The sequence below is a fragment of the Nerophis ophidion genome, linkage group LG04 (assembly GCF_033978795.1).
Source record: "Nerophis ophidion isolate RoL-2023_Sa linkage group LG04, RoL_Noph_v1.0, whole genome shotgun sequence".
NCBI lineage: Eukaryota > Metazoa > Chordata > Actinopteri > Syngnathiformes > Syngnathidae > Nerophis > Nerophis ophidion.
This window is the reverse complement of record NC_084614.1, coordinates 2004505-2021466: the sequence shown is the minus strand read 5'-3', so window position 1 is coordinate 2021466 and position 16962 is coordinate 2004505. Positions and strand designations below refer to the sequence as shown.

The window sequence follows — 16962 nt, the reverse complement described above, 5'->3', positions numbered from 1 at the left end:
TCAGCATTCCACCATCATTGTCCCACATGCAATGTGAAGCTGATAAGGTAACGTAGTTTAAATGTAATCAATTGTTCCTTATTTCATTCAAGTTGCATCAAAATTTGCCCAAAACTTTATGAGTTATCCATAGCGAAGCAAAACAAACAGAGCGAACCCTCTTGTCAGTCATTTACTGTCTTATTTCCCACACGGAAATGTGCTTGTAGGGTAACGTAGTATAAATGTAATCATCTGTTCCTTATTTCATGCAAGTTTGGTCAAAATGTGCCCATAACTTTGTGAGTTATCAATAGCGGAACGAACCCTCTTGTCAGTCATCCACTATCTTTATCCCACATGGAAGAAACGTGAAGGTGGTAAGGTAACGTAGTATAAATGTCATCACTTGTTCCTTATTTCATTCAAGTTGCATCAAAATGTGCCCATAACTTTGTAAGTTATCCATAGTGGAGCGAACCCTCTTGTCAGCATTCCACTATCATTGTCCCACGTGGAATGTGAAGCTGATAAGGTAACGTAGTATAAATGTAATCAATTGTTCCTTATTTCATTCAAGTTGCATCAAAATGTGCCCAAAACTTTGTGAGTTATCCATAGCGAAGCAAAACAAACAGAGCGAACCCTCTTGTCAGTCATTTACTGTCTTATTTCCCACACGGAAATGTGCTTGTAAGGTAACATAGTATAAATGTAATCATCTGTTCCTTATTTCATGCAAGTTTGGTCAAAATGTGCCCATAACTTTGTGCGTTATCAATAGTGGAGCGAACCCTCTTGTCAGTCATCCACTATCTTTATCCCACATGGAAGGTGAAGCTGGTAAGGTAACGTAGCATAAACGTAATCCCTTCCCTTCATTAAATGTGCCCGCAACTTTTGAGCGTTATCTCTAGTGGAATGAAATAAACCGAGCGAACCCTCCTGTCAGTTATCCACTATCTTTGTCCCACACGGTATGTGAAGCAGGTAAGGTAATGTAGTACCAACGTCATCAGTTGCTCCTCGTTTCTTGCAAGTTGCATCAAGGCGAACCCTCCTGTCACTGATCCACTATCTTTGTCCCTGCGAGTGGAGGCGTGGTCAAAAGTACACACACAGCTGGTAAGGTAATGTAGTAGAGAGGATCCGCATCAGCCCCAAAATGTAATCATTGATCCTTTTTTTCGTGGTGGAGCTAATCAATATTTACTTCAATACAGCACCTCAATATTTCATGCTGGTACTCTTACACATACTGTATTAATATATTACAATATATATACACATACAGTAAAAATATATATGTATACTGTATGTGTAAATATATTATATTTATACTGTATTGTATGTGTAAATATGCATATATGTATATTTACACATACAGCATAAATATACATATATGTACAGTATAAATATATTTACAGAATAAATATAATATATTTAAACATACAGTACAAATATACATACAGTATAAATATAATACACTTACAGTATAAATATAATAAATTTACAGTATAAATATATGTATACCTTTGCCTCCCTCGTGTGCTTCATTTGCATAAAAAGGAGGTTTCCACCGCTCAGCCAGTCAGTAGCCACGCCCCCTGGCCGTGATGACGCATGACGCTCTGTCACGCGCGAAACAATCACGCACCAGCATGATGAGGAAGAGGAAGATGGCGCCATGAGAGAGAAGCACAGACGTCCGGGGAGCAGCTGACGTCATCATCAGGTGGACACACACACACACATACACACACACACGATGGGCTGCGGGGGGAGCAGCTGACGTCATCATCAGGTGGACACACACACACACACACACACACACATGGTGGGCTGCGGGGGGAGCAGCTGACGTCATCATCAGGTGGACACACACACACACACACATGATGGGCTGCGGGGGGAGCAGGGCGGCCGCGGTGATGGCAGGCAAACATGAGGAGAGTCGGACCAGAGACACCGAGTCCACCTGGCTGACCAACACTGACCTGCAGGACTACTGCTGTCCCCGCCCACTTCCGCTCAACACCTGTGAGTCTCATGCACGCCCCCACCATCTTTTAATATCATCATCATCATCATCCGTATCATGTATGTGTGATTGTCAAGACTCAATGTGTGAATGTTGTGATCGGGTGGTGACTTGTCCAGGGTGTACGCCGCCTTCCGCCCATGTGCAGCTGGGATAGGGTCCAGCACCCCCCACCACCCTGAATGGGACAAGCAGTAGAAAATGGATGGATGGATCATCTTCATCTTGATCATATTTAGCATCCTCATATCATCTTCATCATATTTATCATTCTGATATCATCTTCATCTTTAATCATATTTATCATCCTCATACTTATCATCCTCATATCATCTCCATATAGTTTCATGTTCATGTTAAAATCATCTAAATGAGCGTCATGGTTATTACCCTCCTGATTATCGCCATCATGTTCATCATGACCACGATAATTATCAGATAAATGTTAATACCATTAATTATGATCATGATTATGTTTATCATCATGTTAATTATCATCTATAGGATGATCCAATTCATTGTGATGATGATGATGATCATTATGTTAACTCTCATCCATATGTTGGTCATATTAATTAGGATTATGTTTATCATTATCATGTTAATTATCTGCATGGTGATCATGTTTATTATCTACATGTTTATTATCTAGATCATTATTATTTACATGTTTTTTATCTACATCTTTATTATCTACATGTTTATTATCTAGATCATTATTATTTACATGTTTATTATCTACATCTTTATCATCTACATCTTTATTATCTAGATCTTTATTATTTACATGTTTATTATCTACATCTTTATCATCTACATCTTTATTATCTAGATCTTTATTATTTACATGTTTATTATCTACATCTTTATTATCTAGATCATTATTATTTACATGTTTATTATCTACATCTTTATCATCTACATCTTTATTATCTAGATCTTTATTATTTACATTTTTATTATCTACATCTTTATTATCTAGATCTTTATTATTTACATTTTTATTATCTACATCTTTATCATCTACATCTTTATTATCTAGATCTTTATTATTTACATGTTTATTATCTACATCTTTATTATCTAGATCATTATTATTTACATGTTTATTATCTACATCTTTATCATCTACATCTTTATTATCTAGATCTTTATTATTTGCATGTTTATTATCTACATGTTTATTACCCAGATCTTTATTATTTACATGTTTATTATCTACATGTTTATTATTTACGTGTTTATTATCTACCTGTTTATTATCTAGATCTTTATTATTTACATGTTTATCATCTACATCTTTATCTACATGTTTATTATCTAGATCTTTATTATTTACATGTTTATCATCTACATCTTTATTATCTAGATCTTTATTATTTACATGTTTATTATCTACATGTTTATTATTTACATGTTTATTATCTACATTTTTATTATCTAGATCTTTATTATTTACATGTTTATCATCTATCTACATCTTTATTATCTACATGTTTATTATCTAGATCTTTATTATTTACATGTTTATTGTATACATTTTTATTATCTAGATCTTTATTATTTACATGTTTATCATCTACATCTTTATTATTTACATGTTTATTATCTACAGGTGTATTATCTACATGTTTATTATCTAGATCTTTATTATTTACATGTTTATTGTATACATTTTTATTATCTAGATCTTTATTATTTACATGTTTATCATCTACATCTTTATTATTTACATGTTTATTATCTACAGGTGTATTATCTACATGTTTATTATCTAGATCTTTATTATCTACATGTTTATTATCTAGATCTTTATTATTTACATGTTTATCATCTACATCTTTATTATCTAGATCTTTATTATTTACATGTTTATTATCTACATGTTTATTATTTACATGTTTATTATCTACATTTTTATTATCTAGATCTTTATTATTTACATGTTTATCATCTATCTACATCTTTATTATCTAGATCTTTATTATTTACATGTTTATTGTATACATTTTTATTATCTAGATCTTTATTATTTACATGTTTATCATCTACATCTTTATTATTTACATGTTTATTATCTACAGGTGTATTATCTACATGTTTATTATCTAGATCTTTATTATTTACATGTTTATTGTATACATTTTTATTATCTAGATCTTTATTATTTACATGTTTATCATCTACATCTTTATTATTTACATGTTTATTATCTACAGGTGTATTATCTACATGTTTATTATCTAGATCTTTATTATCTACATGTTTATTATCTAGATCTTTATTATTTACATGTTTATTTTCTAGATCTTTATTATCCACATGTTTATTATCCATTCATCGATCCATTTTCTACCGCTTGTCCCTTGTACATGTTTCTGATGTAGATGTTGGTGATGTTGACAATAAGATGATGATGATGATGATGATGATGATGAGGCGTGCAGGTAAGGCGGAGCCTAAGAAGAGGATGGTGACCACGGCAACTCAGTGTGGGAAGCAGAGTGTTGGCAGCAGCAGTACCAGCTGCAACCACCAGAGGCGGCAGAGACGCTCCTTGAGTGACGTGAGTCACAGCCTAAACGCAAAAGCGAGTCAAAGATCATTTCTATGTGACGGGAGCTCCCTGAGGATTTTTAGCACTTCATGCTAGTCAAAGATAATTTTCATGACAGGACCTCTCTGTTGGTTTCAAGGACTCACTACAAAATGCTGGTCAAAGATCCTTTATACGTGACAGAATCTATCTGCTGTTAAGGATTTTTTTCTACTAGTCAAAGATCCTTTATGTAGGACAGGATCTCTCTGCCGGTTCGCATCTTTTGACACTGGTGCAACTTAAATCTGTCGATTGGTATGTGTTTGTTTGGCATTAAATGTGGGTGGAGGGAAAGTCTGGATGCAAATATATCTACAAATGAGGCATAATGATGCAATATTTACATACAGCTAGCCTAAATAGCATGTTAGCATGGATTAGCCTCCACGTAAGTCAACTTGAATCGGTCCCTGATGGTGTTGTTACACCTCCGACAACACACCCACCAGGCAGGATGTCTCCAAGGTACAGAAAACAGTGGAAAATAACTAGTCAAAGATCCTTTATGTAGGACTGGATCTCTCTGCTGGTTCTAAGGACTCACTACCAAAATACTAGTCAAAGATCATTTAACAATGACAGGAGCGCTCTGCTGTTTTGAAGGACGTAGCACCCATAATACCAGTCAAAGATCCTCTATATGTGACAGGAGTACTCTGCCGTTTTTAAGTCAAAGATCCTTTAAAATATGACAGAAGTACGCTGCTGATTTTAAGGACTCACCACAAAAGATATGCCGGTAGACAAAGATCATGTATATGTGACAGGAGCTTGCTGCTATTTCAAAGACTTAATGCTGGTCAAAGATCCTTAATACGTGACAGGAGCTCTCTGCTGGTTTTAAGGACTCGCCACACAAATGCTAGTCAGAGATCCCCTACATGGGACAGGAGCGCTCTGCTAGTATTAAACACTATTCCTAGTCAAAGATCCTTTATATATGACAGGATCTCTCTGCTGGTTTTGAAGACTCACTATAAAAATGGTAGTCAAAGATCCTTTATATACGACAGAATCTGAGCGCTCTGCTGTTTTGAAAGACGTATCAACAAAAATTCCATTCAAAGATCCTTTATAGGGGACAGGAGCGCTCTGCTGGTATTAAACACTTTTCCTTGTCAAAGATCCTTTATATGTGACATGATCTCTCTGCTGCTTTTAAAAACTCACTATAAAAATGCTAGTCAAAGATCATTTATATGTGATAGGAGCGCACTGCTGGTTTTAAAGACTCGCTGTAAAAATGCTAGTCAAAGATCCTTTATATATGACAGGATCTCTCTGCTGGTTTTAAGGACTTACTATAAAAGTGCTAGTCAAAGATCATTTATATATGATAGGAGCGCTCTGCTGTTTTGAAGGACGTATCAACAAAAATGCTAGTCAAAGATCCTTTATATGGGACAGTTGTGCTCTGCTAGTATTAAACACTTTTCCTAGTCAAAGATCCTTTATATGTGACAGGATCTCTCTGCTGGTTTTAAGGACTTACTATAAAAGTGCCAGTCAAAGATCATTTATATATGTTTGGAGTGCTCTGCTGTTTTGAAGGACGTATCAACAAACATGCTATTCAAAGATCCTTTATATGGGACAGCTGTGCTCTGCTAGTATTAAACACTCAAAGATCCTTCATATGTGACAGGATCTCTCTGCTGGTTTTAATGACTTACTATAAAAATGCTAGTCAAAGATCATTTATATATGATAGGAGCGCTCTGCTGTTTTGAAGAACGTGTCAACAAAAATGCTAGTCAAAGATCCTTTGTATGGGACAGCTGTGCTCTGCTAGTATTTAAAGGATCTTTGAATAGCATGTTTGTTGATACGTCCTTCAAAACAGCAGAGCACTCCAAACATATATAAAGGATCTTTGACTGGCACTTTTATAGTAAGTCCTTAAAACCAGCAGAGAGATCCTGTCACATATAAAGGATCTTTGACTAGGAAAAGTGTTTAATACTAGCAGAGCACAACTGTCCCATATAAAGGATCTTTGACTAGCATTTTTGTTGATACGTCCTTCAAAACAGCAGAGCGCTCCTATCATATATAAATGATCTTTGACTAGCACTTTTATCTAGTCAAAGATATTTTACATATGACAGGATCTCTCTGGTGGTTTTAAGGACTCACTATAAAAATGCTAGTCAAAGATCATTTATATGGGACAGGAGCGCTCTGCTAGTATTAAACACTTTTCCTAGTCAAAGATCCTTTATATATGACAGGATCTCTCTGCTGGTTTTAAGGACTCACTATAAAAGTGTTAGTCAAAGATCATTTATATGGGACAGGAGCGCTCTGCTGTTTTGAAGGACGTATCAACAAAAATGCTAGTCAAAGATCCTTTATATGGGACAGCTGTGCTCTGCTAGTATTAAACACTTTTCCTAGTCAAAGATCCTTCATATGTGACAGGATCTCTCTGCTGGTTTTAAGGACTCACTATAAAAATGCTAGTCAAAGATCATTTATATATGATAAGAGCGCTCTGCTGTTTTGAAGAACGTGTCAACAAAAATGCTAGTCAAAGATCCTTTATATGGGACAGCTGTGCTATGCTAGTATTAAATACTTCTCCTAGTCAAAGATCTTTTATATATGACAGGATCTCTCTGTTGGTTTTAAGGACTCACTATAACAATGCTAGTCAAAGATCCCTTATATGGGACAGGAGCGCTCTGCTAGTATTAAACACTTTTCCTAGTCAAAGATCCTTTATATATGACACGATCTCTCTGCTGGTTTTAAGGACTTACTATGAAAATGCTAGTCAAAGATCATTTATATGTGATAGGAGCGCTCTGCTGGTTTTAAAGACTCGCTGTAAAAATGGTAGTCAAAGATCATTTATAGATGATGAGAGTGCTCTGCTGTTTTCAAGGATGTAACAAGAAGAATGCCAGTCAAAGATCCTGTAAATATGACAGGTGCACTCTACTGCTTTTAAAGACTGATCACAAACATGCCAGTCAAAGATCCTGTAAATATGACAGGCGCACTCTGCTGCTTTTAAAGACTGATCAGAAACATGCCAGTCAAAGATCCTGTAAATATGACATGTGCACTCTGCTGCTTTTAAAGACTGATCACAAACATGCCAGTCAAAGATCCTGTAAATATGACAGGTGCACTCTGCTGCTTTTAAAGACTGATCACAAACATGCCAGTCAAAGATCCTGTAAATATGACAGGTGCACTCTGCTGCTTTTAAAGACTGATCACAAACATGCCAGTCAAAGATCCTGTAAATATGACAGGTGCACTCTACTGCTTTTAAAGACTGATCACAAACATGCCAGTCAAAGATCCTGTAAATATGACAGGCGCACTCTGCTGCTTTTAAAGACTGATCAGAAACATGCCAGTCAAAGATCCTGTAAATATGACATGTGCACTCTGCTGCTTTTAAAGACTGATCACAAACATGCCAGTCAAAGATCCTGTAAATATGACAGGTGCACTCTGCTGCTTTTAAAGACTGATCACAAACATGCCAGTCAAAGATCCTGTAAATATGACAGGTGCACTCTGCTGCTTTTAAAGACTGATCACAAACATGCCAGTCAAAGATCCTGTAAATATGAGTGAAAAGGGATGTCATTCTTGTCACGACCTGCAGGGGTTGACGTCGCCCTTCTACATTCCTATGGTCTTGAACGCACCACGCACCAGCAACTCGTGCAATATGGGCGTGTCCACCAGAGGGCGCGCTGCTCAGGTGACCGGCGGGAAGTAACGCACTTGTTTTCCCGCACAGGCCAGCACGAAGAGTCAGGAAGCCGAGGTCTCCACCGCAGACACATGAAGACCGAGGACAACAACAAACAACAACAAACAACAACAACAACAAGTCGTCCATCTTGTCTGCACGCCGGAGACAAGCGCCATGCTTGTTGCCATGGTGATGCAGGCGGAAGTTGTGTTCCTTGCAAAGAAAACACCAGCATGTGCCTGTCAATCATCTCTCCATCCACTTCCGGCGTCTCACCAGACTTCTGGCGGGAACAACCTGAATCTACTAATAAAAGTATCAATCAATCAATCAAGAAGACCAAATAAAAAGATGGGTTACGTCATCAGTGGCCAATGAGAGCTCGACGCTGAAAGTGAAGTCAAGAAGAGACGTGTGTGGTGACGTCACAGCACATAGACGATCTTTGACAAACAGACATGAGTTCATTCACCGTGGATTCTATTTTGCAACTTTGATGTTTTTCATCATTTTATTGATCCTTCTTTATGTCCGGGATATCGATGATTTCATTTATTCATTTTGATTTTGATTTCAATCATTCATGTCAAACATTTATGTCAAATAACTTATGTCATCATTTATATAATCATCCATGTCATCATTCATGTCATCATTCATCATTCATGTCATCATTTTTTTTAATAGTTATTTATGTCAATCGTTTTTTGTCAATAATTTATGTCGGTCATTTATGTCAATCATTTATGTTAATCATTTATGTCAAATAATTTCTGTCCATCATTTATGTCCATCATTTATGTCAATCATTTATATCTATTTATGTCAATAATTTTTGTCAAATTTTATGTCCATTTATGTCACTCATTTATGTCCATTTTTGTCAATCATTTATGTCAATTATTTATGTCCATCATTGATGTCAAATAATTTATGTCCATCATCTATGTCAAACATTTATGTCCATCATTTATGTCATCATTTATGTCAAATAACTTATGTCATCATTCATATAATCATCCATGTCATCATTCATGTCATCATCCATGTCATTAATCATTTCATCATTTATGTCACTCATCCATGTCATCATTCATGTCATCATTTTTTAAATAATTATTTATGTCAATCATTTTTTGTCAATTTATGTCAATCATTTATGTCAAATACTTTATGTCAATCATTTATGTGAATCATTTATATCTATTTATGTCAATCATGTTTGTCAAATTTTATGTCAATCATTTATGTCCATCATTTATGTCAAATAATTTATGTCCATCATTTATGTCAATCATTTATGTCCATTTATGTCAAATAATTCATGTCCATCATTTATGTCCATCATTTATGTGAATCATTTATATCTATTTATGGCAATAATTTTTGTCAAATTTTATGTCCATCATTTATGTCAAATAATTCATGTCAAACATTTATGTCAATCATTTTTGTCAAATTTTATGTCCCTCATTTATGTCCATTTATGTCAATAATTTATGTCAATTAATTATGTCCATCATTTATTTCCATCATTTATGTCAATTATTTATGTCAATCATTTATATTAAATAATTCAGCTCATCATTTTTTGTCACTCCTGTATGTCATTAATTTATGTCATAATTTTTTTAAATAATCATTTATGTCAATCATTAATATCATCATGTCATCATTCATGTCATCATTCATGTCATCATTCATGTCATCATTTGTGTCAACTGTATCAATCAGCCCTGTGATGAAGTGGTGACTTGTCCTGGGTGTACGCCGCCTTCCGCACTAATGTAGGTGAGGTAGGCTCCAGCGACCCCCTGTGACTCCGAAAGGGACAAGCGGTAGAAAATGTTTGGTTGGTTGTTTTATGTTTATTTATTTTCTGTTGATTTTGTTGGACCTTCTTTGTGTTGTGTCCTTCAGTCTCAATACAATGTATTATTATTAGTATTATTGTTATTATTATTATTAGTAGTATTATTATTAGTAGTATTATTATTATTATTATTATTGTTATTATTATTATTATTATTATTATTATTAAAATTATCTTTCACTGGGTTTTGTTCAGCAGATGAAAAGAGAATCTGACTCCCATCAACTTGTTCCTAGTGAGGGCCACTTCGCAATGATGGCTGTTCTCAGGGGGCCACTTTAAATGATGTGGTGGGCCAATGTTAAATGACTCGACAAACAATGTTACATCATGTGGTAGACCACCTTGAATGGCATGGCGGGCCACAATAAATGATTTGACTCACCACCTTAATTGTGTGACAAACTGCTTTAAAATACATGGTGGGCCACTATAAATGATGTGACTCACCACATTAATTATGTGACAAACTGCTTTAAAATACATGGTGGGCCACTATAAATGATGTGACTCACCACATTAATTATGTGACAAACTGCTTTAAAATACATGGTGGGCCACTATAAATGATGTGACTCACCACATTAATTGTGTGACAAACTGCTTTAAAATACATGGCAGACCACTGTAAATGATGTGACGAAACACCAAAAAAAAGATAAGGCGGGCCACCGGAAATGACGTGAAGGCCACATAGAATGACATGGTGGGCCGCGATTAATGTTGTGACGGACCACAAAAAAAAAAAAAAGATATGGCAAGCCACAATAAAGGCCACAATACAATTTTGTGGCAGACCACATTGAATGACATGGTGGGCCACCATAAATGATTTGACGGACCACAAAAAAAAAAGATATGGCAAGCCACTGGAAATTATGTAAAGGCCACATTACAATTTTTGTGGCAGACCACTTTGGATGACATGGCGGGCCAAAATAATGATGTGACGGACCACAAAAAAAGATATCGTGGGCCAATATAAATTATGTGATGGACCACATTGAATGACATGGCGGGCCACAATAAATTATGTGATGCACCACATCAATTTACGTGATAAAATGCTTTAAAATACATGGCAGGCCATGATGAATGATGTGGCTCACCACAAAAAAAAGATATGGTGGGCCACAAGAAATGACGTGAAGGCCACATTTTATTTTGTGGTCAACCACATCTCGGGCCACAATAAATTATGTGACGGACCACGACAAAAGACATGGTGGGCCACTAGAAATGACGTGAAGCAACATCAATATTTTGTGTCTGACCACATTGAGTGAAATGGTGGGCCACAATAAATTATGTGACGGACCACAGAAAAAAGATATGGCGGGCCACAAGAATGACATGAAGGCCAGCTTAAATTTTGATGCTGACCCCTTTTAATGACATGTCGGGCCTCAGTAAATTATGTGATGGATCACGATAATCGACATGGTGGGCCACAATAAATAACGTGACAGAACACGATAAAAGATGTGGTGGGAAATGACGTGTAGGCCACTTAAATTTTGTGGCTGATCACTTTGAATGACATGGTGGGCCAAAGTAAATGATGTGATGGACCACAAGACATGACGTGAAGACCACTTTAATTTTGTGGCTGACCACACTGAATGACATGGCGGGCCACAATAAATGATGTGACTCACCACCTTAATTATGTGACAAACGGCTTTAAAATACATGGCAGGCCACCAGAAATAATATGACGCACCACAAAAAAAAGATATGGCAAGCCACAAGAAATGACATGAAGGCCACATACAATTTGTGGCTGACCACATTGAATGAGATGGTGGGCCACAATAAATGATGTGATGCACCAGGTTAATTTACGTGGTGAACCGATTTAAAGTACATGCCGAACCACACTGAATGATATGAAAAGCCACAATAAATGATGTGACGGACCACAAAAAAAGAACTGGCACGCCACAAGAAATAAAATGAAGGTGACTTTAAATTTTGTGGCTGACCACCTTGAATTATGTGGCGGGCCAGAATAAATGATGTGATGGACCACGATAAAAGAGATGGTGGGCCACGAGAAATAACGTAAAGGCCATTTTTATTTGGTGGCTGACCACATTGAATGACGTGGTGGGCCACAATAAATTATGTGATGGACCACAAGAAATAATGTGAAGGCCAAATCAATTTTGTGGCTGACCACATTGAATGACGTGGTGGGCCACAATATTTACGCGACAGACCACAAAAAAAAGATATGGCATGCCACAGGAAATGACGTGAAGGCCACTTTACAATTTTGTGGCAGACCACATTGGATGACATGGCGGGCCACAATAAATGATGTGACGGACCATAAAAAAAAGACATGGCGGGCCACAAGAAATGACGTAAAAGCCACATTACAATTTTGTGGCAGATAAATGATGTGACGGACCACATTAATTTACATGACAAAATGCTTTAAAATACATGGCAGGCCATAGTAAATGATGTGACTCACCACGCAAAAAAAGATGAAGCGGGCCAGAAGAAATGATGTGAAGGCCAAATTTAATTTTGTTGTCAACCACATTGAATGACATGGTGGGCCACAATAAATGATGTTACGGACCACAAAATATACATGCCAAAATACATACAAATGACGTGAAGGCCAGCTTAAAATGTGTGCCCTACCCCATTGAGTGACATGTCGGGTCACAATAAAAAATATGGTGTTCCACAAGAAATGACGTGAAGGCCAATTAAATTTTGTGGTTGACCACATTGATTGATAAGTTGGGCCACAGTAAATGATGTGACGGACCACAAAAAAAAAAAAAAAAAGGCAGGCCAATATAAAATGAAAAGAAGGTCACTTTTAATTTTGTGGCTAACCACATTGAATGATATGGCGGGCCACGATAAAAATTTGTAGCAGACCACATTAAATGATGTGGTGTACCACAATAAAAATTTGTAACAGACCACGTTAAATGACGTGGCGGACCACAATAAAAATTTGTAGCAGACCACATTAAATGATGTGGTGTACCACAATAAAAATTTGTAACAGACCACGTTAAATGACGTGGCGGACCACAATAAAAATTTGTAGCAGACCACATTAAATGATGTGGTGTACCACAATAAAAATTTGTAACAGACCACGTTAAATGACGTGGCGGGCCACGATAAAAATTTGTAGCAGACCACATTAAATGATGTGGTGTACCACAATAAAAATTTGTAACAGACCACGTTAAATGACGTGGCGGACCACAATAAAAATTTGTAGCAGACCACTTTAAATGATGTGGCAGGCCACGATAAAAATTTGTAGCAGACCACAATAAATGATGTGGAAGACCACAATAAATGAAGTGGTGGCCCACATTAAATGATGCAGCAGATCACATGAAATGTTGTGGCAGACCACAATAAATGATGTCGCGGCCCACTTGAAATGGTGTGGCGGACCACGTGAAATGATGTGGCAAACCACGTTAAATAATTGTAGCAGACCACATTAAATGATGTGGTGTACCACATTAAATAATTGTAGCAGACCACGTTAAATGATGTGGCGAACCACATTAAATAATTGTAGCAGACCACATTAAATGATGTGGCGGACCACAATAAAAATTTGTAGCAGACCACATTAAATGATGTGGTGTACCACAATAAAAATTTGTAACAGACCACGTTAAATGACGTGGCGGGCCACGATAAAAATTTGTAGCAGACCACATTAAATGATGTGGTGTACCACAATAAAAATTTGTAACAGACCACGTTAAATGACGTGGCGGACCACAATAAAAATTTGTAGCAGACCACTTTAAATGATGTGGCAGGCCACGATAAAAATTTGTAGCAGACCACAATAAATGATGTGGAAGACCACAATAAATGAAGTGGCGGCCCACATTAAATGATGCAGCAGATCACATGAAATGTTGTGGCAGACCACAATAAATGATGTCGCGGCCCACTTGAAATGGTGTGGCGGACCACGTGAAATGATGTGGCAAACCACGTTAAATAATTGTAGCAGACCACATTAAATGATGTGGTGTACCACATTAAATAATTGTAGCAGACCACGTTAAATGATGTGGCGAACCACATTAAATAATTGTAGCAGACCACATTAAATGATGTGGCGGATCACAATAAAAATTTGTAGCAGACCACAATAAATGATGTGGCAGACCACAATAAATGAAGTGGCAGCCCACTTTAAATGATGCAGCAGACCACATTAAATAATTGTAGCAGACCACGTTAAATGATGTGGCGGATCACAATAAAAATTTGTAGCAGACCACAATAAATGATGTGGCAGACCACAATAAATGAAGTGGCAGCCCACTTTAAATGATGCAGCAGACCACATGAAATGTTGTGGCAGACCACAATAAATTATGTCGCGGCCCACTTGAAATGGTGTGGCGGACCACGTGAAATGAGGTGGCGGACCACATTAAATAATGTGGCGGACGACAATAAAAATTTGAAGCAGACCACATTAAATGATGTGGCGGATCACAATAAAAATTTGTAGCAGACCACAATAAATGATGTGGCAGACCACAATAAATGAAGTGGCAGCCCACTTTAAATGATGCAGCAGATCACATTAAATAATTGTAGCAGACCACGTTAAATTATGTGGCGGATCACAATAAAAATTTGTAGCAGACCACAATAAATGATGTGGCAGACCACAATAAATGATGTGGCAGCCCACTTTAAATGATGCAGCAGACCACATGAAATGTTGTGGCAGACCACAATAAATTATGTCGCGGCCCACTTGAAATGGTGTGGCGGACCACGTGAAATGAGGTGGCGGACCACGTGAAATGATGTGGCGGACCACATTAAATAATGTGGCGGACGACAATAAAAATTTGAAGCAGACCACAATAAATTATGTGGCGGACCACAATAAAAATTTGTAGCAGACCACAATAAATGAAGTGGCGGATTACATGAAATGATGTAACGACCACTTTAAATGAAGTGGCGGACTACATGAAATTGTGTAATGGACCACATTAAATGAAGCGGTGGACCACGTTAAATGAGATGGTGGAGCACCTGAAATGAAGTGGCCTGCCAAGTTGAACATCCTCGAGGTAAGTGTGCAGGAGTGTGAGACTTGTGATATAGATGATCTCTGACTGACATGGAGTTGTGTTTTAAGGTATTGTTGTCAAAGTGTGGATACTACCAGAATAAAAGCTCACTTTTGGGGGGGAAACTTTAAACAAAAATGATCAGGTTTTACACTTGAAAGCGGAAGTCCTGTGTTTACTTCCGGTGTGAACCGGCGGGCACTATGGCCGCGCGGAGAAGACACAGTGACAGTGACAGTGTGTCCCTAGCTTGAATGTTGACTATCAGTCAGTCAGTTAGTCAGTTAGTTAGTCAGTCAGTCAGTTAGTTAGTCAGTTAGTCAGTTAGTTAGTCGCTAGTTAACATCTCTAGCAGCGGCGGACATTAAAGCTTGCTCGACCTGCTCTTCCACTTCAGCCGCGGCCAACATGGCGTTAAAGTGAGACTAGTATGTCCGAGCCAGCGGGCACCGACGACGGCATGCTGACTTCGCCCACCATTCTGCGGGATTTCACCGCGGGTTTAAGTGCCAGCGGGCCGGGGGAGGTGAGAGACATGGAGCCGGAGGACCCGGAGGAGCCGGAGGTGTCCCTGGAGGACATCCTGGCCCTCTACAACCAGCCCATCAACGAGGAGCAAGCCTGGGCCGTCTGCTACCAGTGCTGCCGGGCCCTGGCGCACAGCACACCGCGGCGGAAGGGCTCCAAGAGCGGCCGCGCGGCTGGAGAGTGCCCGCGGAGGGTGGAGGGACCCGGAGACGTCAAGATCTGCAGTGACGGCACTGTTAGACTGGACCTTGAACGCAGCACAGGTACTTTCACGGCCAACACTGTTAGACTGGACCTTGAACGCAGCACAGGTACTTTCACGGCCAACACTGTTAGACTGGACCTTGAACGCAGCACAGGTGCCTTCACGGCCAACATTGCAATGTTGTTGTTTTCACGCAGCACACCTGCCGCATCTCACACCTAGTTGTGTGCTGTCGGAGCACAATAACACACAATAAATAACACTTCATGAATAACACACAACAAATAACACATAATAAATAACACACAGCAAATTGTATACAATAAGTAACACACAATAAATAATATACAATAAGTAACACACAATAAATAATATACAAACAACAACACACAATAAATAAAATACAATAAGGAACACACAATAAAAAATGCTCGGTTGGTAGAGCAGCCGTGTCAGCAACTTGAGGGTTGCAGGTTCGATTCCCGCTTCTGCCATCCTAGTCACTGCCGTTGTGTCCTTGGGCAAGACACTTTACCCACCTGCTCCCAGTGCCACCCACACTGCTTTAAATGTAACTTAGATATTGGCTTTCACTATGTAAAGCGCTTTGAGTCACTAGAGAAAAGCGCTATATATATACAATTTTTATGGGGACGGCGTGGCGCGGTTGGGAGAGTGGCCGTGCCAGCAACCTGAGGGTTCCTGGTTCAATCCCCAGCTTCTACCAACCTCGTCAAGTCCGTTGTGTCCTTGAGCAAGACACTTCACCCTTGCTCCTGATGGGTGCTGGTTAGCGCCTTGCATGGCAGCTCCCTCCATCAGTGTGTGAATGTGTGTGTGAATGGGTAAATGTGGAAGTAGTGTCAAAGCGCTTTGAGTACCTTGAAGGTAGAAAAGTGCTATACAAGTAT

General features: G+C 38.1%; 2 protein-coding genes across 7 annotated transcripts in view; both read left to right on the top strand.

The window, feature by feature from the left end:
• The first annotated feature begins 1724 nt into the window (after positions 1-1724).
• Positions 1725-11178, top strand: baalca (BAALC binder of MAP3K1 and KLF4 a). Of its 2 annotated transcripts, none has more exons than XM_061896694.1 (3): positions 1725-2019; positions 4408-4586; positions 8383-11178. In XM_061896694.1, exons 1-3 carry the CDS (start codon positions 1875-1877, stop codon positions 8428-8430), a joined length of 372 nt encoding a protein of 123 aa, XP_061752678.1. In that variant the 5' UTR covers positions 1725-1874; the 3' UTR covers positions 8431-11178. The 2 variants fall into 2 exon arrangements, with proteins under 2 accessions (XP_061752678.1, XP_061752679.1); XM_061896695.1 differs by having other exon boundaries at positions 4468-4586; positions 8383-11177.
• A 4378-nt stretch (positions 11179-15556) lies between these two features.
• LOC133550699 (protein spire homolog 1-like) overlaps positions 15557-16962 on the top strand; it is a 73103-nt gene continuing 71697 nt past the window's right edge. Inside the window, exon 1 of one of the 5 annotated variants that reach the window (XM_061896691.1) lies at positions 15557-16205. In XM_061896691.1, the coding sequence (XP_061752675.1) occupies positions 15749-16205 (457 nt within the window). In that variant the 5' untranslated portion in view covers positions 15557-15748. The remainder of the gene's footprint in view (positions 16206-16962) is intronic. The other 4 variants (XM_061896690.1, XM_061896689.1, XM_061896692.1 and 1 more) reach the window with 4 other exon arrangements.

Coding starts and splice junctions, on each gene's coding strand:
- baalca (XM_061896694.1), top strand. CDS start 1,875: ATGATGGGCTGCGGGGGGAGCAGGGCGGCCGCGGTGATGGCAGGCAAA. Junction 2,020..4,407: donor CCCACTTCCGCTCAACACCT/GTGAGTCTCATG, acceptor TTTCTGATGTAG/ATGTTGGTGATGTTGACAAT. Junction 4,587..8,382: donor AGAGACGCTCCTTGAGTGAC/GTGAGTCACAGC, acceptor TTTCCCGCACAG/GCCAGCACGAAGAGTCAGGA.